This window comes from Sesamum indicum, linkage group LG2, assembly GCF_026168435.1.
Source record: "Sesamum indicum cultivar Baizhima isolate 11 linkage group LG2, ASM2616843v1, whole genome shotgun sequence".
Classification (NCBI taxonomy): domain Eukaryota; kingdom Viridiplantae; phylum Streptophyta; class Magnoliopsida; order Lamiales; family Pedaliaceae; genus Sesamum; species Sesamum indicum.
This window is the reverse complement of record NC_142658.1, coordinates 12,142,135-12,169,029: the sequence shown is the minus strand read 5'-3', so window position 1 is coordinate 12,169,029 and position 26,895 is coordinate 12,142,135. Positions and strand designations below refer to the sequence as shown.

The window sequence follows — 26,895 nt, the reverse complement described above, 5'->3', positions numbered from 1 at the left end:
TTTTACCGCCTTGGCGTATACCAAACGGCAACAGTATTCCAGGAGTAGAAAGAGGTAGTTTTGTCTATCCGAGCTAACCAAGATCTGTGTTTCCTCAAGGAATCCTTTAGCCAGTCATACATTCTCCGTAAGATCTCCTTTATTGCGCCTTTGCTATCGGAATACTGGTTTTAAAGCTTTTAGTTTTTGCATAATCGCGTACATAGGCACTCCAATAATGTCGTGTTTCCATGCATTTTTCACACTAGGAATAAAATCTGGTGAAAGAGTAAGGTAATTATCAAATCTGAACATACCTCCCAGTTGTTATTGTCGATCCCCACAAAGCACCAGTGGTGAATGATCCGAGGTGCGTGGGGTGAGGCTTGAATAGTATGAGTTAGGGAAACACTCAAGCCATATGTCATTTATGAGCATACGATCCAAACGCTTCCATAAACTTCGTGAATTCGAACTTCGGTTACGCCACGTGTATCATTCACCCTGCATGGGCATTTGTAGCAATCCCGTATCCTGTATGCATGCATTAAATTCATCCATTGCCGAGATATCACCAAAATTAACACACACCTCATTGAGGTCACGAACAGCATTAAAATCTCCTCCTACTATCCACGGGTCATCCACACATTGACCTGCAAGCACCCCCAGTGATCGCCCTAACTCACGCTGCTCAGCAATTTCAGTGGCACCATACATAACACTAATAATCACATCCGTATGCAGTGCTCTAATAGTTACACGACAGTGTACAAATTGATCACCTAACTCAATCACATTAACATCAGGAATAGTGTCATCCCATGCAATTCATATACGATTTCCAACCGACACAGGATCAACAAACCACTTCCATTGAGGCAGTAGGAAAGATTGTATACGAGCAATATTAGTAATTTGTAGACGCATTTCAAGAAGGCCAATAAATTGTAACCTGAACTCAACTACTACGTCTTTTAGTGCCAGCTGATGGTCCCTTTTGTTCAGACCATGCACGTTCCACACAACAGCGTTTAACATGATCACCCCTGGCGGGGCTGCTTATTTTAGGACCCCGAATGGTATCATCTGCATCATTAAGGGAGTTAAATGCACCAAAAGTGTTAAAGATGACTAACTCCTTACCCTTGTACCTTCCTTTGTTGATTCCTTGTGCGACAGGGGTACTCGGAGTCTCAGATACGATAGGCTGCTGATTAATATCTCCACATGAGTTATTCTTGTCTTCCTCCACAACCTTACTCGATTCAGCTATGGGTGGCTGCACTCGTGCCTTCTGTCCATAAACATTGACTGGCGGTTTCGGTACTTTCATGGAAGGGCAATCCTTCGTGGCATGTCCGAGGCTCATGCAAGTGGTGCATTTAAGGGGCAGCCACTCGTATTCTACGTCAACCTTGCATGCAATTTCTCCACCTTCTTCTGTTGATGACATAATAACCAAATGCTTCGGGAGTTTGGCATTGATGTCAAGCATGACATATACACGAGCGAAATCTAGTCTCGTGCATGCGCGTGTGATCACATCCGGATAAAGAGGTCGTCCAATGCCACTTGCCACTGTACTCAAGCCATCATTATTCCACAATTCAACTGGCAAGTGTCGAAGTTTAACCCAAATTGGGACTTGGGTATGTTTCAGCTTACGTAGGACCATACCCGGCTCCAATTTCTGCAGCACGATTGGTTGTCTTTGGAACAACCATGGTCCGCCCTCTATAACTTCTTCCATTGCCACTATAGTTTTGAATCGGAAGAAGAAAAATCCATTTGTTGTGGCCGTGACTTCTGCTAACAATGGCCAAATAGATTTGGAGTAGTCCTTTACGTGATGAAAATACGGTCTTTTGCCCAAAAAATAACCCACTACTGTCGCATTCCAGCGACGTGAACCATCTCGAACCACATCCAACGTGGGTCCTACAATAATTTCACCATTTTGCATCATAGGTGGCACATAAGTCAATATTTTTCGAGACGAATTATGAAAGACATTGACAATTTTATCGTGACAATTCATGAAGTTCGAACAAGGCTGTAGTGGCATATTACCAACGAAGATTTCGGTGGACGAAAATGTCGGTAATTGTGATGTGGCATCTGCAGTCACGTGCACTGGCGCAACATCAACAGAAACAACGTCGGCAGTATGCAGTTCCGACAGCATCATCGGTGGGTGAGCAGATGTAACCTGTAGCGAAGGTTGCTGATTTTCTGTCATCAATGGACGATTCAGAGCCGTGGGAGTTTGGGCAACCATGGCAGCTTCATCTCGCGCCACTAGCGGCGCCATAGAAACCCTAAGATTGAAATCTACAACAGCCCTATTTTCAGAGATCTGCAGCGACAGCGCCAAGCAAGGAGGATGCTCCGCCGCCTGTTCAGCCGTCAAGCGCACCAAACGGCGAAACAACAGCTCCTGCGAATTTCTGTCGCCTTCTCCATATTTCGCTGTTCAACGCTGGTGGAGATCGTTCAGTGCACGAACAGATTCTTTATAGAGATTTGGTGGAAATCGCGTGCAATAACAATTAGTTATTTATAAAAATGAAAAAGCAAGGGATGGTGTCCCGGATAAAGGATCTCCAATCATATTTTCGTGTTATATATTGGTATCATTAATACTAAATTGACATGTGTACTTATACAAATTAGAAATGAAATGAAATGAAATTACAATTTAAAAGGCTACATACACGTGGATGAGACATCTTTCTCGAAAATGAAAGTTTGATAGAAGCTTAAGTTTAACCAAACTATGATTCAATAGGAATTTTGTACTAGTTTAGTAAAGTAGTGATTGTCATATGGTTAGGTCAAACAAATACATGCAAAGAACTTTTGTGGTGCTCTAATTCATACATCTTTGAAGACTTATGGGTGGGAAGTATGACAACTTTAACCTCACATAGTAACATGAGATAATGAGATGGGGCCAACCTTAAAAGACACGAGTGATCCACAATCAAATCATTGCATTGATGGGTTGGTGTTTGGTTCCAAATCATCCATACACGTTAGTCTCGCATTTCCGTCACACACATAAAACGTGAAAATTGCAATTTTGATTTCAAAATATAAAACGATTTGTATATTAATTTCATATTTTTTTGAAATAATTAATATTAATTTTATATTTAGTAAAATATAGCAATTTTTTTAATGTAGGGGTAACTTTGCAACAATTTCTTAAAGTGTAGAATTAATATTAATTATTTCAAAAAGTATAGCAGTAATATTGTCAATCATTCTATAGTTTAGGATCAAAATAATAATTTTCAATGTATGTAAAAAAAAATTGTTTGTTTTTCTTTTTGATTCACAGTAGATGTTTTCATCTTTCATCAGAAATAAAATTAATCATATTTAAAATGAGTGCGAAAGAGTTAAATCCTTTCTTGATAATTGTGACTTGTAATTTTGGACCATGCTCATTGATAAAAATCCTGTATAGCAAAGTTCACAATGCTACTATTATGTATTTGTGACAATTTTAGTTCTTTCCAACTAATTTGATCGAAAAACTCCACATTATTAGTCATATCATGACCTAAATTGGGACTTTCAGTAAATTTGATGATGTGATTGTCCAAATTGTTATTGTTAATTACAATTTTGATCTCATATCTTTAAGGTTGCATTTGAATTGAAAGATTTGAAATCATGGATTTCAAATTCTTTAAATATGTTTAGATAAGTCTAAATTTAAAGGATTGCAAATAATTCTATTTTAATTTTAAACTATATTTTGATTAATATGGATGGATTTTAAATTCATAATATAAAGTCATTTGAAATTCTTTCTCCAAATTTTTCTCTCAAAATCCAAATCCATCAATCCAAACACACCCTAAAAGGTTGACAATTTTGGTCCTCTGACTTTGAATATCGAGATTTTAGTCCTCTATCTTTCAAAATAGTAGCGATTCGCGTTCTTAAACCCAATTATGACTGTTTTGACGAGGAGCACGGGTCTTATACCAGAGCTTGAGGATGTTGTTACTGCATTTTTAAAATATTTTGAGTCTAAACATGCATATATGGAGAACGAGTAGATCAAGCGCCCGTATCAGAAGTGCGAAAATAAAAATTTTCAAACAATGGAACGAGGCAAACTTTGATTTGTATATGAAAGGATTTAGAACGGAGTATTATAATTGGACTTCCCATGACGAGAAGAGAGTGCACGAGTACTTTGATGTCATCACCACAACACATGTGATGCATACAACAAATGCACATATCGAATAAATAAATACGAGCAAAAAATATGATGCTCGACCCACTTAAAGTGGAAAGTTGTGAAACAAATGCTAGATGATGAAAACGTACAAATGAGTGAAGAAGATAATCTTATTGCTTGACTTTTGTGTACAATAGAGAGATTGATACGCATTTAAAGTTCTAAGTACGAATTACAAGGCTTAAAGAGTGTAAAACATATGCATGTGGGATGGTGTTCCTCTGACCATGTCTTTCTAGTCTTGTCCTTCTGGTCATGTGAATGTGATTTTGTGTATGTGACCGTGTCAAAGTGTTTCTCCCGTATGGGTACCTCTCTATTTATAGGCAATAATAAATTTGTTGGAGAATGTCACAAATTTGGTGAAATCATGACCTCAAAGCTATTGGATAATACTGATCCTCGCTCAGATTTGAAATAGAGTCCTCCAGTAGTTGACTGATCCTCCTCGAATTTGAGGAGTAGCTGGAGGATACCCCCTAGACTCGGGGAGGCTGTTGGAGTTTGTTGCAATCTTCTAGGGTATAAGGCTGAGTACCCCTCGGATTGTCAGGGAGGTGGTTGAGGAGCTTTTTTACAGCTGGTCTCCAAGTTTGTTAGGGTTTATAGTCCTTGTCACTTGAAGTGCCACATGTTCTTGGGGGCTTGCCAGTCCTCTATTTTATGGGGAACGTTTATTTGGGCCTCCTTATGGGCCTATAAGGCCTCTTGGATCAGGGCCCTCTCTAGTTGGGCTGGTTGGACTTCTATTCTCTAGGGGATGTGTGCCTGGGCCTCTTTTCCGTCTTCTTTTTAGGCTGCTTGGGTATCTTTGGGTCAGCCTATTGCATACCATTAGCCCCCCTACTCTAATAAGTGAAAATTTCGACACTTATAGGAGTAGACATCTTTAGAGGCAATGACCAAAGATGAAGCCATTTTGTCTTTTTGTTATTTCCGACCAAGAATGTTAGCAGAATAAGCATGCTTAAAAAAAAAAAAAAAAAAAGCATACTCCGTGCTTGTATGGAACATGGCTTTGATTAAGGTGCCTCCATGGAGGAAGGCTTAACAGAGGCCTTTTGTGCCTACTCCGATGTAGGGCTCTACTTTTATGCAAGAAATGCTGACAATAAAGATGTGTATATATTACGAATAGGTCTTGCACAGAGCAAGATTATTGTTCCTCCTCGGTTGAGGGCTTATTTGAGGAAGCCTACTTGAAGTTTGACTTAGAGACCTTGCTGGAGGAAGAATAAGGTGTCCGTCAGAAGTAGGGCTTAGATGCCTCCGCGGAGGAGGGCTTAGGTTCCTACACGGGACAGAGCTTACAACTCACCCAAAGAAGGACATAAGTATCTATCTGAAGGAGGGCTTTTGTGCCTGTGTGGAAAATAGGTCTTTTTATAAAAGGATGCTTGCCTAGGGGCAAGGCTTTATTATGAAGAGGGTGGGACGGATGCCTGCTTGGGGGCAAGGTTTTATTCATAAAAGACCTCTAGGTGGAGTAGGGTCTCGTCCTCTTGTTCCTTGTGTTTTTCACCAAAGACTTCATTCTTGCACTCCCTAGCCTCCTCCAAATTAATGTATTGTTCAGTTCATGCTAGGAGATTGTAAAAATTGAGAAGGTGCTTCTTAGTTAAGGACTTGAATATGTCCCCATCTTGTAATCTTTGCAGGGGAAAAAAAAGAACATGTTAGTGTACCAAATGAAGCAGTAAGGACCTTTAGAGCCGCTAACTAAAAACGTTGGAGATACTTTTTTGGTAATTCTCCTTCTTTCTATTGTAAGGAAAAAAGGCTCATGATTTTCTTTTGACGTTGTTTATTGTTGGAAAATTGATAGAGAAAGATAAAGCGAAACTCTCCGAATGACCGGGTGGATCCCGGGGGCAATTGGTTGAATCATTATTGGGCCGACCATGTGAAGGTTTTTATGAATACTCGATACTTAACCCCAGTGGTATAACGATGGAGAAGGGAAATATTCTCGAAGCAGGATAGGTGCTTATGCGGATTCATGTTCTGTCATACTCCGACAGATTGGGCTCCTTCCAGTCGGGGGCGGGGGGTTCATCTGCCAGGATTTCTTCACTGAAGGTAGTGCCCTCCTCCTCCTCCAAGGGGACCCCAAAGACACGCCCTTGCAGGTCTAAAAGTTTCTTCTTAAGCTTATCAATTTGTGCCCTCCAGTCCTTAGGGGCACCTTCTTATAAGGGAGGGTGCTCTTGCCTTCTCCCCAAGGGAACATCCTGTCTCATAATTTCCTAAACATTAAAAATTAGATTAGTAGGGACATTAGCATTAAGTAATGATAATGTTGGGGTTGCTGAAGTTGGGCCTTGAATAGAGGTAGTAACATCCGTTGGAGGTTTTCCAGCATGAGAGGGACCATCCTTCTAGGGGAGGTATCCTAGGAGGTGTTGACTCCTTCTATTGTTATCACTTCTTAGTTCTTTATTCCCACAGACAATGGCCAACATATACGTATTGAATAAATAATGAAAGCAAAAATATTTTGCTCGACCTACTTAAAGTGGGAAGTGATGAAATAAGTGATAGATGATGAAAACGTACACATGACTGAAGAAATGAGTATTATTCATTGATTTTGTTCGCAATAGAGAGATCGATACAGAATTAAAATGCTATGTATGAAATTACAAATACTCCTTTAAGCTAGCATGTTAGCAAAAAGGGTAAAAAAAAAATATAGTAGGTGGGCTTAAAGTGTGTAAAACATATACATGTGTGAAGGTGTCCCTCTAAGCACATCCTTTTGGTCGTGTCCTCTGATCATTTGAATGTGAATGTGTATATGTTATCATGTCAATTTGTTTCTACTGTTGGGAGACCTCTTTATTTATAGGTAACAATAAGGTTATTGGAGAAGGTCATGAACTTGGGGGGAACATGGCCTCAAAGTTATTGGATAATGCTGATCTTCCTTCGGATTTGAGGAGTAGCCGGAGGACACCCCCCAGATTCGGGGAGGGTGTTGGAGTCTGTTGCAATCATTTGGGGGTTAAGGCTGAGTCCCCCTCGGATTTTCAGAAAGGTGGTTCAGGAGCTTTTTCTTAGCTGGACTCCAAGTCTGTTAGGGTTATAGTCCTCTCTAGGGGCGCCATATATCCTTGAGGGCCTACTGATCCTCTATTTTTTGAGGGACGTCTGTCTGCGCTTCCTTGTGGGCTTATGAGGCCTCTTGGATTGGGCTAGTTGGACTTCTATTTTTGGAGGGACACCTGCTTGGGAATTCTGGACTTTCTCCCGAACTGAGCCTCCTAGGGAGCACCAGCCTTTTATTTTTTTCTCTTTTTGGGCTGTTTGGACCTTTTTTTGCTAGTCTATTTTTATGCATATCAACATGAATATTATTTCTTTGATACCTTTAAACAAAAAGTGTTTATTTTGAGGAGTGCCGTATTTGAAAATAAATTTGTCATTAAATAGAAGTGGTAAAGTCAGGGATCTTGAAGATGTTCAAGACCCACAAATTGTCCAATCCTCAAGGTGAAAGACCCTATCATTTCCAATGATGCGCATCTTTTTAGGAAATTTCTTGGAATTTCGAAGCCACCTAAAAAGTACTATGGCTATCATTAAGGAATAGCGAAGAGGAACCTCATGTGGATAAGTGGTTGGGGAAATTTCATCATACTAGCGCTGCAACGTTTGCAAAGACAATGTCCGTCGCAATGATAGAAAATTCCATCACAACTATCTGTGTTAGCTCAATTTTGTCATAAAACCAAAACGATAATGAAACCACTTATGGGACGAATATTTCCTCAGTAGTCATTGCCATTGTTCGTCATTTAATTGCAATTATTTCTGTCACAATATCCAATTTCTTTTTTTCTTTTATGAGAATGAAAGATATTTTGACGAATTTTTGTTTTGCTGCAAAATATTTCGATGGGTCCTCATTTCCGTCACAAAATTTTGATTTGACTTTCCAGATTCCATCAGTATGTCCATTGTAAATTCTAATGTATTGACATATTTTCTTTGTTATCCATCACAAAATTTCATTGCAATATTTAATTTTTTTGGTGTGTGGATGTGGTGTTTTATCCCAAACATCAATTTTCTATCAAGAAAAATAGAAGCAACCCCTTATAATATTGCAAATGAGTAAATTATCCCCTTTGAAAAAAGAAATAGCAATTTACCCTCCTTTATTTTTTAAAATATAGAAACTTATCCCCTATATTTTTTAAAATGAAGCAATTTATTTCCCCGTATTTGCTCCTTTTAAAAAACACAAGGAGGTAAATTGTTATTTTTTTTCATAGGGAGTAATTTACTCATTTGCAACACCATGGAGTGTAAATTGCATTAAACCCCTTTTTTAGTGGATCTTATATCAAATATTATTTTAATTAAACTTATTATATTTTTAGACTATATGCAATACATGCAATATTGCTCCTATATTTTACAGTATTTTTATAAGTGGATATAGAAATACCGAAGTAAACTTAGAATGATAAATTAATTGTCTTGGCAGCTGTTTGTTTTAACAACAAATCAATTGTCTCACTCTTTGGTATATTCCTCAACAATCCACCACAGTTGGTCTAAATCTGGGAAAGAAGCTTCGCTGCCACAGGCCGAGCTCTGCAGTACGCCGTCAATGGCTCTGCTTTGGGCATCGACAATCCCAAGCCTTCAGTCATGTCAATTAATTCTTTCCCAACTCTTTCCCAATCGAAGCACTGAATCATAGATCCCAGTCCGAACCCCACCATCCGCACGGCCAATGCCTCCCCGGGACAACCCCTCCTTCCTGAGCCAAACGGTATCAGTTTGAAGCCGTCCCGATTCCCTTCTAGCCCTTCAAATCTTTCTGGCTTGAATTCTCTAGCATCCTCCCAGTTCTTGGGATCGTTGTGTATAGCCCACACGTTCATTAGCAGCATAGTGCCTGCTGGAACGCGGTATCCGCCAACTGTGCATTGCTCTGAGGACTCGTGAGGGACCAATAACGGTCCTAAAGGATATAGACGGAACGTCTCATTCAAGATGCAGCGTAAGTATGGGAGCTCGGCAATGTCCGATTCATCTATCAAACGGTCGTGCCCGATGTGATTGTCGATTTCGAGCTGTGCCTTCTTGAGGACATGTGGATGGTTGAGCAGAAGAGAGAGTGCCCATTCCATCGTTCCGGCTGATGTATCTGTGCCGGCTATTAATAAAACCTGTAGCATTTACAATGTGAGAAACCAAAGTTTGAATGTCAAGTATTGCAGTTTTGGAGCTTTCTACTATTGGCTACCTATAAATTAGGCAATTTCTCTTGGATGAAATTCATTTTAATTTTCTAAATTCATTTTAAGGTCAAATTTCAATTTTCAGTTGCAATTTGGTTCCATGTATATAAATTTTAAAATGTATAATTATTTTCAATTGAAAGTATTTATAGTTGGGCAATTATTTAAATTACATGCACCTCCTTAAGGTTCGACATAATAACAAACACCTCCTTATTGTTTAGGATATTACAAACACTCTCTTAATTTTAATGTCCGTCTATAACAACGTGCTTATTCCATTAGCCTTCAATTAGTTTTCATCTATTTTTTGTGGTGATCTGACCAAAATGCCTTTTGAATTATAATTTATAATTTTATATATTTTTTAAAAAAAATTTAAAAATACTTCTATTGGCTAATTTTCATATGATTATTTCCTTTACCCACCCTCAATGTTTTTTACATTTTTGCAAATGTTTTTTTTGAAAATGACAAAAAATCCAATAAGAGTAAAGTTGTTGACCACCTTCCTCACTAATGATAAAAATCATCCTACTATGTTAAAATTATCAATATCAAATATATTTTTCTCACTAACAATTTAAAATTTTTAAATCAAATGATCATTTAATATAGTATCATATTCTGGTCAAACAAAAAGTCGCGAGCCCGAATCTTATTACCACTCATTTGTAAATTAAATAATTCAAGTGCATAGTTTGCACATGAAATACGTGCTAAAATATTAATTTTAAGTTATTCACCTCATATAATCCAAGTAAATATTATCTTCCGCTAAATTGATTAAGAGGGTGCTGTCTAATTTTATTTAAAAGATTCGACGGACTTATATATTTTATAAAATATATTTAAAAAATTCAAAATATTGTGATAATATATTAGTACTATGTATGTATTTATAAGAATATAAAAGTAATTTTCTACATACAAATCATATAATAAATGCATATATCTTATCAATCTATAAAATTCTCAATACCACTGTAAATATCTGTTTTTTTTAATCTTAATTTTACTATTCAGAATTTGACAAGACTATGATGACAAAATTCCTTCTTTAGAAAAATTAGACTTCGGAGTGTTGGGAAGTGTTAATATGTATGATATGTTTTCATTTTAAAATATATTTATATAATAAATAGGGTTAAAGGTAAAATTTGTCCCCTAACTTTGGCTATTTCTCATTTTAGTTCTTTAACTTTTGAGATTTCATTTTAGTTCCGTAACTTTCCAAAAATGCTAATTTTGGTCCTCTGACAGAATCTGACCAGATCTTGGCTAAAGTCTGGACCATTTTACCCCTCAACTACTTTCACGTACGGATTTTAGTCCAATTTCACTATTCTCTCCTAGAATGGTATCAGAACCTAGACTTATTGAATAAATATATGTTTACATTGCATTTTTGATATTATTTATCCATTAATGGAGGAGATTCTTTGAGAGAAAATAGAATCGAATGAAAGTTCGAGTTACGATGAAAATAAAAAATATTTTCAGATTTTGAAAATACAAACAAGAGAATTTCTCATGAAAATTCTTGGCAAGTGCTACAATGGTCCCAAGAGGATTGATCCAATACTTTTCACACCAGAATAAGAGCAAGAATGGTTGAGAAATTTTTAAGTTCGACAAGTACTACTAGGGAATGCAGTGAGATATCTATGGTCCACTGAAGTCCATGGTAGAATCCCAGCCAGGAGAAGTGGAATTGGTAAATTCCTACATAATTTCAATTCTAAAAATTATGACTAAAGAAACTGACTGGAAAGAACTCGAGCCGGATACATAAAAAATCTCCCAAGATCTGAGGGAGATCCAAAAGACAGTTTAAAACTATGGACATAAGTTAATTCACATATCTATGAAAATAGAATCTTTGAACCAGAAAGTGGACGAAGTTCTTAAGATCCTTTTCGATTTACACATGGACCTTACAGATCTAAATGCAGAAATTGTAGATCCAAAGAGGAACCAAATGGAGAACCCTGAGACATCAAAATCCAGATAAGAACGAATTAGGGACACCCTTAGAACAGTACCTCTTCTACACCAGAAGAGGAAGGGTACCCGATATTCCAAAGTCTAAGTCCAGAAAAGATCTGATTATTGCATCTATCATACCCATAAAATAACGGTGGTAATGTGAGCAGATCTATTAGATCTACAAAAGTTGGCGGAATCCTTTTCCCAACTTGGGATTATGGATTTAGCCGATATCCAAACAAATGAGATCACTCTAGCGCTACCACCGCCGGAGGAAAATACATGTTCTAATGATCCTACACATGATCAATAGATGAGAGAAAGTGCGGATTTCCACACTAATGCCACTCTAACGTTTGTGGGAACCAGGCTAAAGGAAAATCGAAGAAGAAACTCAAAGAGAGTGCTGGAAAATACACTTTGGGCAAAGACCATGCTCCAGCCCTTACATCCATACGGTGCTATACTTAACCAAAATATTATCGATTTTCAAAATACCGAGAAGTTGATAGACGAATCAGTTGCAGCCATCAAGATAACAGCAACTACTCTAGAGCTCGACAAAGAAAACTTCATAAAACTTGTTGAGTTGAGTTTGGAGGGATCCGTGAAGATCAGATGACATAATACCCTAAACGATACCAAAGCCAGCATCCTTGACGGAGATTCGAAAGGTGCGATAGCGGACCAGCTAGGAAGGCTTATCAAGATACACTTCATCGGAAATTGATACTTTGAGGAAAGTAGAGTAGAAAAGGCTAGAGAATATACGCAAGCTCTTTTCAGTCTTGAACTAAGGAGCATTTGCGTAGTAGATGAATACATCTAGTGGTTTCGCAAGTATTTCTTTCAGTGTGCAGTAGCAACGGAAGTAGCAGTTGCAATGTTCTTTGCAAAGATATGCAGTCCATGGAGGGAAATGTTGATCCAGGCATACAAAGTACCTGTAGGACAGCTAGATTCAGTAGCACAAAGAATGTCTTTCCTTAAAGACAAACTAAAGGATTGGTTTTATCAAATATCCATCTGAAAGAACATGAAAAGACTGAGAGGTAAAATCAAACGAACACCTCTATGTTGTGATAACAATGATTTTTCGATCTATTATGGGAGAATCAAGCGAGCCAAGGAAAAGTAGGAAGCAAAATAGTAACTCCTACCCCAGAAGTTCTAGGAGAACCTTTTCCCGACGAAGATCATGATGGTCCAAGTCAAAAGCCAGATCGTACAAATCTGGACAGAAAACAGGACCAACAGAGCTTCATCCCAAAGATCTAGATGAATGTATGCAAGAACCACCGGAAGAACCCCTACAAGAAGAACTTTCAGATGGCCCCATACCCGAGCCAATGAAAGTTTCAAAGACTGTAATTGTTGGACCTGCGGAGCAATAGGGCATATATCTCCTGACTGTCCGCAGAAACGTGGTGAATTACAAAAATTTGAAATCACAGAAGACATCTTGGGTGCACTCTATAATGGAGATTTGGTACCCATCTACCAATTCGAAAACCTTTTATCAGACGAAAATGTCTATGAGGAGGAAATAGAGTCTGATTCAGATGGATCTTCGACCAAGTCAGATAGGCTTCAAACCTCCAAAAGTTTGTCAGGATTCTTTTTCAAGATGACGGTGTCCAGCAAATCTATGGAAATAATCATGCGACAAGATTCCAACCTCAGCCCATACAATAGATTTAGGATTAGAGGAATTGGGAAGGTCCTAAACCAAATAGGATTAAACCAAAGAAAGCATAACATAATCTACAAAGTGAGTTCAAATGAGTTTTCTATATCTATGGAACTTACTAGTAATGTGATGGAGATGCAATTAATTCCTAAGGAAGAAATTCTTGAATAATTAAGTAAACTTAGAGAAGTAGTAGTTGTTACTATGAAATGGATACACACGGGAACTATTGAAGTAGTAATAAAAGCAACTTTTAAGGAAGAAATTGATTCAAAAATACATTTATCAATAATGGATAGAAGACCTCAATAACTTAAGAGATGGTTGTCTTGGAACAGTGATAGGTAATTTGTATGTCGGTAAACTAATGTTTGACATTCATCCTAGGATTGCATACAACTTAGCAGACCAAGATTTCAATAGAGTCTTAACCCTTCATCAAGATTTTAAAAGAAAAGATCTAATGAAAGAAGAAAATAGACCATATTCTATAACTTATGGAATAGCTTATGCCCTTTCCAATACACATCATTCAGATTTATTTCTTAGGAAAGAGTATATTGAGATTCCTAGAATTTTTAAGGAATTTGCCAAGGTAATCAGATCCTATTAGAATACCTAGAATAGGTAGTGCTGATATCCTCATAAAAGATCACCCAGTTTTAGATAGAACACTTAGCTCTAGAACTGAGTTTAGTAATTGAATGTCCTTTTTGGAAGATAGCATTACAGGCTACAGAGGAAAGGAGAAAGAGTTATTAAAAACTTTAACTCCTCAAGAGATTAGGGTAGATAACGTAAAACTTAGATGCCCTAAAGGATGAAAGGAAATACAAGTAAGATTTGACATCACTAAGAAATAAATTATTTTCCTTGTGATGACTTATATCCTTAGCAACAACCTGTTGTTGGAAAATATGAAGGCATATTAGAAATAGCAGGCTATTAAATTCTAGTTGCAGGTGTTGCAGGACGAGAAAATGGGTGTATAACTTTGGGGTTAAGTTTCCTCGAAGATCATAAACCATGGAGAATAAAAGGTAACAAAATGAAATTCAGTCTTGATGGGGTTACTATAAAGATTGAGTGACAAGTCCCCTTTCTATATATATTTCTGTTGGTATGTTATATGATCAATATAAGACAGTATATTTCGCAGCTTATATTGATTCAGAATCAGGAATTCGCACGACAAAACCTAGAGTTTTCCCCAAAGAAGCAAAGGAAATCCTGCCCGTTATTACAGGAAGGGATTTGTCACCAAAAATCCTAATACTCAATAAGGGAATACGAGAAACCAAGATCATGATCGGAGGAGCATTCAGATCACCCTGGTTTAGTATAAAAATACCTCCTATTTATTTTCATGATACAAGTGCTGATATCTTGCTAGGAAATAATTTTATCCAAACATTTGCAAGATATATGTAGGATAATCAAAAGAATCTGTTAATCTTTACTACTAACTGTGGTAGTGAGATACAAGTGTTGCAAAGAGAAAAGGCATTTAACAGGATAGTGCCAATAAATTTTTGCCGTAAATGTGGTGATTTTGATGCCAGATTAACTGATCCAAAAATGCGGGATAAGAGAAATTTGGTAAGGTCCTTTCGTCTTTCAGGCAACAGGGACTCATAGACAGCGATAACTTCTATAAGAAATCCGAAGAGGAAATCATGAACCTTAAAGAAGCACTACTGGAAATGAAATTGCTAGATATCAGTGAGGAAAGTAGGTTTTTTCTTGACTCGTCAAGAGGCTCATCCAGAGGAACTTCAGTGAAAATCCTCTAGCATGGTGGGATAGGAACAAGATCGAAACTACTCTAAAGCTCAAAGAAGAATGCAAGTACGAGTATGTTCGATACAAACCTATTCAGATGAACATGGAAGATAAGAAAGATATACCGATGATTATCAAAGTGCATATCAATCTTGGACTCATCGAGCCTAAGATCTCTACATACAACAGCCTTGGACTTCTAGTAAAAAACCATGGTGAGATTAAGAAAGGTAAGCCCAGGTTGGTAATTAACTATCAAGATATAAACAAAATATTAGAATTTGATGGTTATTACATAACTAGTAGAGAACACTTAATTGATTGGATTAAAGGAGCAAAAATATTTTCTAAATTCGATTGCAAATCTGGTTTTTATCAGATTAAGATGGAGAGTAAATCAAAAAAATTTACTGCATTCTCCATACCATAGGGACAATATATCTGGAATATGCTTCCAATAGTTTAGCTAATGCACCCCAGATATTTCAAAAAAAAATGAATAATCTTTTTAAAGATTACTTCGAATTCATGTTTGTCTATATTGACGACATACTGATTGTATCTAAAAATATAAAAGAACATATTAAATATTTTGAAATATTTTTTGATGTATGCCATAGAGAAAGTTTAGTACTTTCTGAAAAGAAAGCTATTATTGTTGTCAATAAGATTGAATTTTTAGGAATTTTTATTGACGAAACATGGATTGAGTTACATGACCAAATTGTGGAGAAAATCCACAATTTTCCAGACGTACTCAAGGACAAGAAGCATTTGCAGAGCTTTTTGGGAGTTCTTAATTTTGCAAGTATCTTCATTGAGGATCTTGCAGGATACAGGAAGGATTTCCGACCACTTTTGAAAGAAACCAAAAGTTCAAAGTAGAAATGAGAAGAAATCCACACGAAAAGGGTTCGTGAGCTAAAACAGGTTTGCAGTAACCTGCCAAAACTTGCTATACCACAAGACAGGGATGAATTCGTAGTCTACACAGACGCCAATGACTACAGATGGGCAGCAGTACTCATGAAGAATACAATTACAGGAGAAGAACCTTTAGATATACAAGAGGGTTGTTTTCAGAACAACAAGCCAAAAGTTTGGCATATTAACGAGAAAGAATTTTTTGCGGTTTGGAAGGATTTTAAGAAATGGCCTTTATTTTTACTTGTTAAAGAATTTTATTTTAAAAGTTGATAATACTAATTCCAAGGCTTTCTTAAAAAATAAATTAGAATAAAAAATAGAGAAAACTCGTATTATTAGATGGTAAGCTAAATGCCGATATTCTTGTTAGAATATTATCATTATAAAATCTCATAAAAATATTCTTGCAGATTTTCTGACGAGAGATGGAGGCATCTAAAGCAAACTCCATTATGTTGAGACTCGGGCACCTCGGGAAAAATCTCGAGGAGCTTGACAGGAAGTTCGAACAGCTAGCGGTAAATGCCCAAGTTGCCGGACAAGTCCAAAGAGCTAATCTAGACACTGTCTAGGTCGCAATAGGTGTACCTTATTAGCATCCACCTCGTTGTGGAATGACTTACGAGAATCAAAGGCATGACCGACAGGGATGACTCACGAGTTGAGGGAGCATGACCCAAAATATGCCTTTAGAGTACATGACTCTAGACTTGTAGCATCGGATTCAAGTATCGATTGCACAAGGCCATCATCAGATTCTGGTGAAATGACAATAATTAAATCACAGGAAGTGCAAACTCCTGTAGGTTCAAGTCAACCCAGCACCTTTGGGGTTAAAAAGGGAGAGATTAGTCTTAGGCCAAAGATAGGCACCTCTAAGGCTAATACTAACGAATTGATATCTTTTTCTGCTTAGCAGGAATATCAGTGCATGTGGGAAAAAAATAATTTTCTACAAAAGAGTGAACCCAGTCAAGACCATTATCGAAACATTGAGAAAATATAACAGGGTCTGGATATTGAAGGGTCGAAACCAGAAGATATCTGAGAATGGTATGATTTTGGAGCTCTTTCTGCAGTTCATACTATCTCACCAAGTTTTTCGGAGATTTTCCGGAGTGGTTAAGTGGGGCAGTCTTTGATTCATGGTCAGAAAATAAAATTTGTATCAGTTGCTCCAGAAACAGCAGGAAAAGGGTCTCATCCAGCATTTCATTTCATGAAGTTGAAGAGGACAGATATGGTGGCTTTCAATAAAATCAAAGCTGCCTCAGGAGAAGCTCCTCTGGTATCAACCATCAGTGAAAATAGTATCTCTATCACAAGAGCTTGGGGATTATGGGTCTGTCTCACTAAGATGCACAAAGTTAAATATCCATTCAAAATCTTCTCCAACAATGTGAATGGATCGTTCCTGTTAAATTCCATAACTGGAAAAAGCACTGAATTTGCTGAAAGCTTATTTGAGAAAAAGAGAATGTTAATCTGGGAGAATAAGCTGCCGGCGATCGAAGCTACCAGGATGAAGACGTGCAACATGTTGCATGTTAGGCAATGACATAATCATTTGTGCCCTTGCTGTGAAAATCAAGAGAAGCCTCTGTTCGGGACAAAAATTCGAGTCACACAAACTAAATCCTTACCAGACCAGGACAAGGAAAAAAGAAAAATTTTGACAATAAGAAATAAAAATTAAAAAATATAAAAAAAATTAGGATAAGACTGTCGGCAGAAAACGACAAAAGCCAACAGTCAGCAAAGCAGGAAAGTCAGCTGGAAATCATGTGACCGACAAGCCATTATGACCAACAGCTGGAAGGGACGAGGCAATGACGAATGCAGTGACGTCCTTCAAAAGAGATAAGATGATGACGAATGCAATGACATCATCACAAATCAAGATGTCCGAATTTAAAGTCCATGAACGCCTATAAATAAAGATGCAATGAAGCAGAAAGGAAACATTAGGAAACTTCTCCTACTCTTCAAAGCATAATATTTCGAATTCTGAGCCTTTGTATTTTTCAATTTTCTTAGTTTATGGGGGTTTCCCCAACAAGCCAAGTCCTCTATCTTATGAGAGGCTAAACAGTTGTCTCATCTAACGGAGGAATAATAACTATGTAATATTCCCTATATTTTTTCAATAAATAAAAGTTTCTGTTCCACTTGTTTATCCAAAAATATTATTAAGTCTCTGTTTCGAAACACCTTTTACGCTCTAAGATAGAAAGCAAAATAAAGTTGTACTGTTTTGTTACAAAAATAGCCAAGTACCTGCGAACTATCAGCTGCGGTTGTGTGGTTGGAAGAATTCCGTAAAATTGAGGAAATGAAATCCCCAGAAGCAAGGCGGTCAAACCAAGGTATGAAATTATGAATGATTAATTTTATTTCAAAAGCATGATGGGCCAATTTAGGGCATGTGTATGGACTATATTCAGTTTTCTTAAGAAGGGCAAAATGGTCACTAATTTGGCTAAAAGACCAAAATGAAGCAGTTTTAAAAGATATGGCACCAAATTAAGAAATCGAAAAAGAAGGGGACCAAATTGAGAAATCTCTAAAGTTACGGGACCAAAATTGATTTGAATCCTAATAAATATTGTCTTTTATGAGTTTTTAATTAGCAGTTTCATCAAAAATTAGATGCAGGGTGTTAATATAGTTAATTATTTATTATATATGAATTTATCAATAAAATAAATAAAGCAGTCAACAAAAGATCAAAATCTCTATTATTTCAAACGATGAGAAGGCAAAGTTTAAAAGCGTGGTTAGTGGAGTCCAGCGACTTACCAGCATTAAGCTTCTTATGAGCGCATCAGTGTAATAATCGGGTTCTTTTGCCTGCAGTGCCAACAGCATCTCAATCATAGTTTTCGTCTGCCCTTCCGCCACCACTTCGCCGCCATCGCCGCCGTAACTCTTGAACCTTCTCTTACACCCTTCAACCAGCTCCTGCATAAAAGCTTCTCTCTTTCTCTGCAGCTCCACCAGCGCTTTCTCCACCCCGCCCACTCCCAACCACCTAATCACCGGCAAGAAGTCCCCCATATGCGACGTGTCCAGCCGAAAAGTATCCTTAACAATTTCCCTGAACAGCCGCGCCTCCTCCGCATCGTCCACGTTCTCGCCGTAGTACCTTTTCCCGGCGATCATTCTCATCATCGCGTTCATCGTCAGCTCGAAAAACACCGTCTTCATGTCAACCACCCGCCGCTGTTCCGAAGCCCGATTCAGGGCCCGTATCGTGGACTTCACCTCGTCCACACGAATCCAATGAAGCATTTGTAGCCTATTCGAGGAAAAGATCTCAATTGATGAAATCTTACGCAGGTTTCGCCAGTGATCTCCGTAAGAAGTCCAAGCCAAGGAAGTGTAGTTGTTGCCCAGATGCTTCCCAGTGAGCAAGTGCGGGCGGTTGGCGAATACGACATCATTTTTTGTCAAGCACTCCTCGGCGGCTGAGGGGGAGGAGACAACAAGGACGCGGCGGGAGCCGAACTGGAGGAGAACTACGGGACCGTATTGGCCGGAGATCTTGGCCAAGGAACGATAGTGGGGTTTCTTGAGGAGGTAAAGGTGGCCGATAAAGGGCAGCTTTAGAAAGGGAGCGGGTGGCAGATTTCTAAGTTTGTGGAAGAAATGCTGAGTGAAGATGTAAAGGGCAAATATGAGTGGAATGTACAAAAACCATGCAGCAGCCATTACTGATGTGGAGAACTGTGGTATGATTTTTGGGGTGAGATTGGGGGTTATAACGTTTGGATATAGATTGCTGTTGGCCCAATAAATGCTGCTTTAGCAAAACTTAGGGCCAACAACTATTGTATAGCTTTAATTATTGACTATGACTATTAATTTTTAATTATGATAATTATCTATAATTAAATATTATATTTATTGTAATGAATACGACAACATTCTACCATAACCATTAGACGGCAATAATTTATGGGTATTGGAAATGTTCGTTGATCACTTTGACATACTTAGGTTCAAGCAAACTATTATTCAGTAGAATTTTGTATTGGTTTAGAGGGTGTTTGGGTTAGGGTGAAAAATAAAGGAGTAAGAGAAATGGAAGTCAAAATGGATGTAATAAGAGGTAATCTTATGTTTGGTTAAGAGGGAGGCATGGAGGTGAAGTAAAACTCGATGGAAAAGTGGAAGTATAAAGCCAAAAAGACAAAAACTACAGTTTTTATTTTTATTTACTCTATTACCCATATATATATAATTTCTCTCTTATTCTTTTCTCCTTCTCACTAATAATACTGTACAAAATTTTCAAAGAGAAAATAATATAATCGCTAAGAAAACTACTGTATTGAGTCAACAATCAGGTAAATAATCTTGTTAATAATTTTTATTCATTTATTTAAACTAAAAAAGCTTAGAATAAATGAACAATACTCACTTTTTTAATAAAAAATATTCTTATTCTTATTTGATAAATATATTTATTAATAAGATTTTTAAATTTTGATATATTAAAATTATATTAGTATATATTAATTTATTTATTTTTTTAATATAGAGTGAAGAGGAAGGTAATTCAATAAAATTATGGGTTGGAAGTGTGACAACTTTAACCTCACATAGTAACACGAGCTAATGAGATGGGGCCAACCTAAAAAGACATGAGTGATCCACAATCAAATCATTGTATTGGTGGGTCGGTATTTGTGTCGCTTTCCGTCACACACACATAAAACGTGAAAATTGCAATTTTGATTTCAAAATATAAAATAATTTGTAATTTTAATTTCATATTTTTTTGAAATATTAATTTTATATTTAGTAAAATGTCGCAATTATTTTAATGTAGAAGTAACTTTGCAACGATTTCTTAAAGTGTAGAATTAATATTGATTATTTCAAAAAGTATAATAATAATATTGTCAACAATTCTATAGTTTAGGATCAAAATAATAATTTTCACCCAATGTATGTAAAAAAAAAAAAAATTGTTTGTTTTTCTTTTTAATTCACAGTAGGTGTTTTCATCTTTCATCAGAAATAAAATTAATCATATTTAAAATGAGTGCGAAAGAGTTAAATCCTGTCTTGATAATTGTGACTTGTAATTTTGGACCATACTCATTGATAAAAATCCGGGATGGCAAAGTTCACAATGCTACTACTATGTATTGATGCGTATGACACAAAATGCTTTGTGAAATAATTGTATAGTAGAAAATTGTAATTTACTTTATAGAGGGCTAATGATACGTAGGAAAAAATGCAATTTTAATTCTGTAAGTTAGAGTATAATAATTTTGATACGGTTCAAATTAAAATTCGTAATGTTGTCTTATAAATATAAATATTGTGGCAATTAACTCCACACTATGAGTCATTCATCACCTAAATTGGGACTTTAAGTGAATTTGATGATGTGATAGTCCAAATTGTGATTTTTTATTGCAATTTTGGTCTTGTATCTATAAGGTTGCATTTGGATTGAAAATTTTGAAATCATGGATGGATTTAAAGGATTGCAAATAATTCCATTTTAATTTTGAACTATATTTTGATTAATATGGATTTAAAGGATTTTAAATTCATAATATAGAGTCATTTAAAATTGGAAAAAATATTTTTTTAGTTCGTTAAGTATGTCCAATTTTAGTTTTCATCCTATAAGTAAGCCTATCTTTATTAACTTCAGTAACTTGCAAAATTGATTAGATTTAGTCCATTTTAGGGTTTTCTACTTTTTTTTTGGCCAAAATTTTAAATTTACCTGGAATTTGTCAATATGTAAATCAGTTGGTCCAATTTCTGGCCAATTAACCACATGTCATGCCACATGGGAGAGTACGTGGCTTGTATGTTGACTAGGCAAACCCTTCTCTCTACAAAACTAATTTCATTTAAAAAATTCAAAAAAAATTAAAAATATTGATTAGGAAAAAAATGAGCTTATTACCTTGTAATCTTGACAGAATGGAACCTCCTTTCTGGATTTTGATTAGTCCAAGAAGTCTTAACCATTACTTTTTTTTCGCAGTAGCAAAAAAGTGGTCCTTCTATGGAAGAAGACATTGGAGCAGAGAGATAAGCGAGAGAAATGGGTTTGTTCAAGCTTGGAGAGAAGAAAATATATTTTGTTGGTTAGGAAAAGTGTTTTGGAGGGAAAAGTCACCTTTCTGCCCTCCAAAAGAGGACCAACTTGTGTTCTACCTCATGATTTTAGTCACAAAAGATTATAAATCAACAAAAACGTATCTAGATGTCCAGCCATGTCACTTTTTCGACGCAAATTATAAATTCAATCCACCGGAGGACTAAATCTAATCAATTTTACAAGTTATTGGAGTTAATAAAAAATATGCATACTTATAGAATTAAAACTAAAATTAGACATACTTAACGGATTAAAAAAATATTTTTCCCTTTTCTTTCTCCAAATCTCTCTCAAAATTTAAATTCATCAATCCAAACACACCCTAAAAGGTTGACAATTTGTTCCTCTGACTTTGAATATCGAGATTTTAGTCCTCTATCTTTCAAAATAGTAGGGATTTGCGTTCTTAAACCCAATTATGACTGTTTTGATGAGGAGGATAGGTCTTATACCAGAGCTTGAGGATATTGTTACTGCATTTGTAAAATGTGTCGAGTCTCAACATCATATATGGACGACAAGAAGATCAAGCGTCCGTATCAGAAGTGCAAGAATAAAAATTTTCAAACAATGGAACGAGGCAAATTTTGATTTGTATATGAAAAGATTTAGACCGGAGTATTATAGTTGGACTTTCCATGGCAAGGAGAGAGTGCAAGAGTACTTTGATGCAGTCACCGCAACACATGTGATGCATGCAACAAATGCACATATCGAATAAATAATACGAGCAAAAAATATGGTGCTCGACCCACTTAAAGTGGGAAGTGGCTAAACAAATGCTAGATGATGAAAACGTATAAATGAGTGAAGAAGAGAATGTTATTACTTGACTTTGTGTACAATAGAGAGATTGATACAGATTCAAAACTCTAAGTACGAAATTAAAAGGCTTAAAGAGTGTAAACATGTACATGTGTGAAGGTGTTCCTCTGACCACGTCTTTCTGGTCCTATCCTTCTGGTCATGTGAATGTGATTTTGTGTATGTGACCGTGTCAATGTGTTTCTCCCATAAGGGGACCTCTCTATTTATAGGTAACAATAAGGTTGTTGGAGAAGGTCACAAATTTGGAAAAATCATGACCTCAAAGCTATTGGATAATACTGATCCTCGCTCGGATTTGAATTAGAGTCCTCCAGTAGTTGATTGATCCTCCTCAAATTAGAGGAGTAGCTAGAGGATACCCGCTAGACTCGGGGAGGTTGTTGGAGTCTGTTGCGATCTTATGGGGTATAAGGCTGAGTCCCTCTCGGATTGTCAGGGAGGTGGTTGAGGAGTCTTCTTACAGATGGTCTCCAAGTCTGTTAAGGTGTATTGTCCTTCTCTCTTCTGGTGCCACATGTTCTTGGGGCCTTGCTAGTCCTCTATTTTTTGGGGAATGTATGTTTGGGCCTCCTTATGGGCTTATGAAGCCTCTTGGATTAGGGCCCTCTCTGGTTAGGCCTGTTAGACTTTAATTTTCTGAGGGATGTGTGCCTGGGCCTCTTGAGCCTTCTCCAAAACTGCGCCCTCATCTTCGTCTTCTTTCTAGGCTGTTTGGGTATCTTTGGGTCAGCCTAGCATATCATTAGAGTGGACATCTTTAGAGGCAAAGCCTAAAGATGAAGCCATTTTATCTTTTTTATGAATTTTGGCAAAGAATGTTAGCAATATAAGCATGCTTCGGGAAAAAAAAGAGCATACTCCGTGCCTATATGGAGCAGGGTTTTTATGAAGGTGCCTCCACGAAGTAAGGCTTAACGGAGGCCTTTTGTGCCTACTCTGGTGTAGGGCTCTACTTTTATGCAAGAAAATGCGACAATGAAGATGTGTATATATTACGAATAGGTCTTGCACAAGCAAGATTATTGTTTCTCCTCGACAGAGCTTATTTGAGGAAGCATACTTGAAGTATGATTTAGGGACCTTGCTGGAGGAAGAATAAGGTGTCCGCTAGAAGTAGGGCTTGGATGCCTCCGCGGAGAAGGGCTTAGGTTCCTACACGGGATAGAGCTTACAACTCACCCAGAGAAGGAATAAGTATCTGTTCGAAGGAGGGTTTTTGTGCCTGTGCGGAAAACATGTCTTTTTATAAAAGCATGCTTGCTTGGGAGCAGGGTTTTATTATGAAGAGGGTGAGATAGATGCCTACTTGGTGGCAGGGTTTTATTCATACAAGACCTCTAGGTGGAGTAGGGTCTCATCCTCCTGTTCCTTGTGTTTTTCACCGAAGACTTCATTCTTGTACTCCCTAGCCTCCTCCAAATTAATGTATTGTTCAGTTCGTGCTAGGAGATTGTAAAAATTGAGAAGGTGCTTCTTAGTTAAGGACTTGAAGATATCCCCATCTTGTAATCCTTGTGGGGAAAAAAAAAAAATAGGTTAGTGTATCAAATGAAGTAGTAAGGACCTTCAGAGCCGCTAAGTAAAAACATTGGAGATACTTCCTTGGTCATTCTCCTTCTTTTTATTGTAAGAAAAAAAGGCTCATGATTTTCTTTTGACCTTGTTTATAGTTGGAAAATTGATAGAGAAAGATAAAGCGAAACTCTCCGAATGACCGGGTGAATCTCGGTGGCAATTGGTTGAACTATTATTGGACTGACCATGTGAAGGTGTTTATTAATACACGACGCTTAATCCCAGTGGTATAACGATGGAGAAGGGCAATATTCTCGAAGCAGGATAGGTGCTTATGCGGATCCGCGAACTCCTGCAGATTAGGCTCCTTCCAGTTGAGGGGGGGTTCGTCTGCCAGGATTCTTCGCTGAAGGTAGTTCCCTCCTCCTCCTCCAAGGGGACCCCAAAAGACATGCCTTTGCAGGACTAGAACTTTCTTCTTAAGCTTATCAATTTGTGCGCTCAAGTCCTTAGGGGCACCTCTTATAGAGGAGGGTGCTCTTGCCTTCTCCCCAAGGGAATGTCCTGTCTCACAATTCCCTACACATTAAAAATTAGATTAGTAGGGACATTAGCATTAAGTAATGATAACATTTGGGTCGCTGAAGTTGGGCCTTGAATAGAGGTAGTAACATCCATTGGAGGTCTTCCAACGTGAGATGGACCATCCTTCTAGGGGAGTTATCCTAGGAGGTGTTGACTCCTATATTGTTTTCACTTCTTAGTTCTTTATTCCCATAGACAATGCCAACTAATGTGTTCACTAAATGTATGTATCGAATAAACAATAAAAGCAAAAATATGGTGCTCGACCCACTTAAAGTGGAAAGTGGTGAAATAAGTCATAGATGGTGAAAACGAATAAAAAAGTGAAGAAATGAGTGTTATTCATTGATTTTGTAAACAATAGAGAGATTGATGTAGAATTAAACTGCTATGTACGAAATTACGATACTCCTTTAAGCTAGCATGTTAGCAAAAAGGGCAAAAAAAAAAAAATATAGTAGGTGGGCTTAAAGTGTGTCAAACATATACATGTGTGAAGGTGTCCCTCTAAGCACATCCTTCTGGCCGAGTCCTCTTATCATTTGAATGTGAATGTGTGTATATTCTCGTGTCAATTTGTTTCTCCTGCTGAGGGACCTCATTATTTATAGGCAACAACAAAGCTATTGGAGAAGGTCACGAACTTGGGGAGAACATGGCCTCAAAGTTATTTGATCATGCTGATCTTCCCTCGGATTTGAGGAGTAGCCGGAGGATAACCCCCTAGATTCGGGGAGGGTGTTGGAGTCTATTGCGATCTTCTAGGGGATAAGGTAAAGTCCCTCTCGGATTTTCTCAGAGAGGTGGTTTAGGAGCCTTTTCTCAGCTGGACTCCATGTCTGTCAGGGTTTATACTCCTCTCTAGGGGCGCCATATGTCTTTGAGGGCTTACTAATCCTCTATTTTTTTAGGGACGTCTGTCTGGGCCTTTTTGTGGACCTATGAGGCCTATTGGATCAGGGCCCTTGGCTTGGGCTAGTTAGACTTCTATTTTTTGGGGGACATCTACTTGGGCATCCTGGGCTTTCTCCCAAACTGAGCCTCTTAGGGAGCACCATGCGCATTACATTTTTTTCTTCTTTTTGGACTGTTTGGGCCTCTTTTTGCCAATCTATTTTTATGCATATCAATATGAATATTATTTCTATGATCCATCTAAACAAAAAGTGTTTATTTTGAGGAGTGTCGCATTTGAAAATAAATTTTCCATTAAATAGGAGTGGTAAAGTCAGGGATCTTGAAGATGTTCAAGACCCACAAATTGTCCAATCCTCAAGGTGAAGGACCGTATCATTTCCAATGATGCGCATCCTTTTAGGAGATTTGTTAGAATTTCGAAGCCACCTAAAATGTACTATGGCTTTCTATTAAGAAATAGCAAAGAGGAACCTCATGTGGATAAGTGGTCGGGGAAATTTCATCATACCAGCCCTTCGTGCTTATTTGAAAGTGAATGCATGTGAAATTTCATTTTCTAACTAATGCACATCTTCCTTAATAGCAACTGCACTTCTACGCCATGGATGCTCAGTAGGGATCCTCGTACATGGTGAATAACCAAATTCCAATTGAAATAAATCTTTAGGATAAATCAATACAATTTAGGCGCTGCAATGTTTGCAAAGACAATGTCCATCGCAATGATAGAAAATTCCATCACAGCTATTTGCATTAGTGCAATTTTGTCTCAAAAACAAAATGATAGTGAAACCACTTATGCGACGAATATTTCCTCAATAGTCATTGCCATTGTTCGTCATTTAATTGTAGTCATTTCTGTCACAATATCCAATTTCTTTTTTCCTTTTATGAGAACGACATATATTTTGATGAAATTTTGTTTTGTTGCAAAATATTTCGATGGTCCTCATTTTCGCTGCAAAATTTTGATTTGATTTTCCAGATTCCATCAGTATGTCCATTGTAAATTCTATGGTATTAACAT

The 26,895-nt window shown here is 37.3% G+C and overlaps 1 protein-coding gene across 1 annotated transcript; it reads right to left on the bottom strand.

The window, feature by feature from the left end:
• Positions 1-8,701: 8,701 nt before the first annotated feature.
• Positions 8,702-19,706, bottom strand: LOC148789183 (cytochrome P450 81Q32-like). The gene is made up of 2 exons (XM_020691923.2): positions 18,686-19,706; positions 8,702-9,426 (listed from the first exon to the last, which is right to left on the bottom strand). Exons 1-2 carry the CDS (start codon positions 19,595-19,597, stop codon positions 8,806-8,808), a joined length of 1,533 nt encoding a protein of 510 aa, XP_020547582.2. The 5' UTR covers positions 19,598-19,706; the 3' UTR covers positions 8,702-8,805.
• Between the last annotated feature and the right edge of the window lie 7,189 nt (positions 19,707-26,895).

What these genes read in the sequence shown, in the direction of transcription:
- LOC148789183 (XM_020691923.2), bottom strand. Translation starts at nt 19,597, where the DNA reads ATGGCTGCTGCATGGTTTTTGTACATTCCACTCATATTTGCCCTTTAC. An exon ending in TCATAAGAAGCTTAATGCTG is followed by an intron (nt 9,427 to 18,685) that starts GTAAGTCGCTGG and finishes TAAATGCTACAG; the next exon opens with GTTTTATTAATAGCCGGCAC.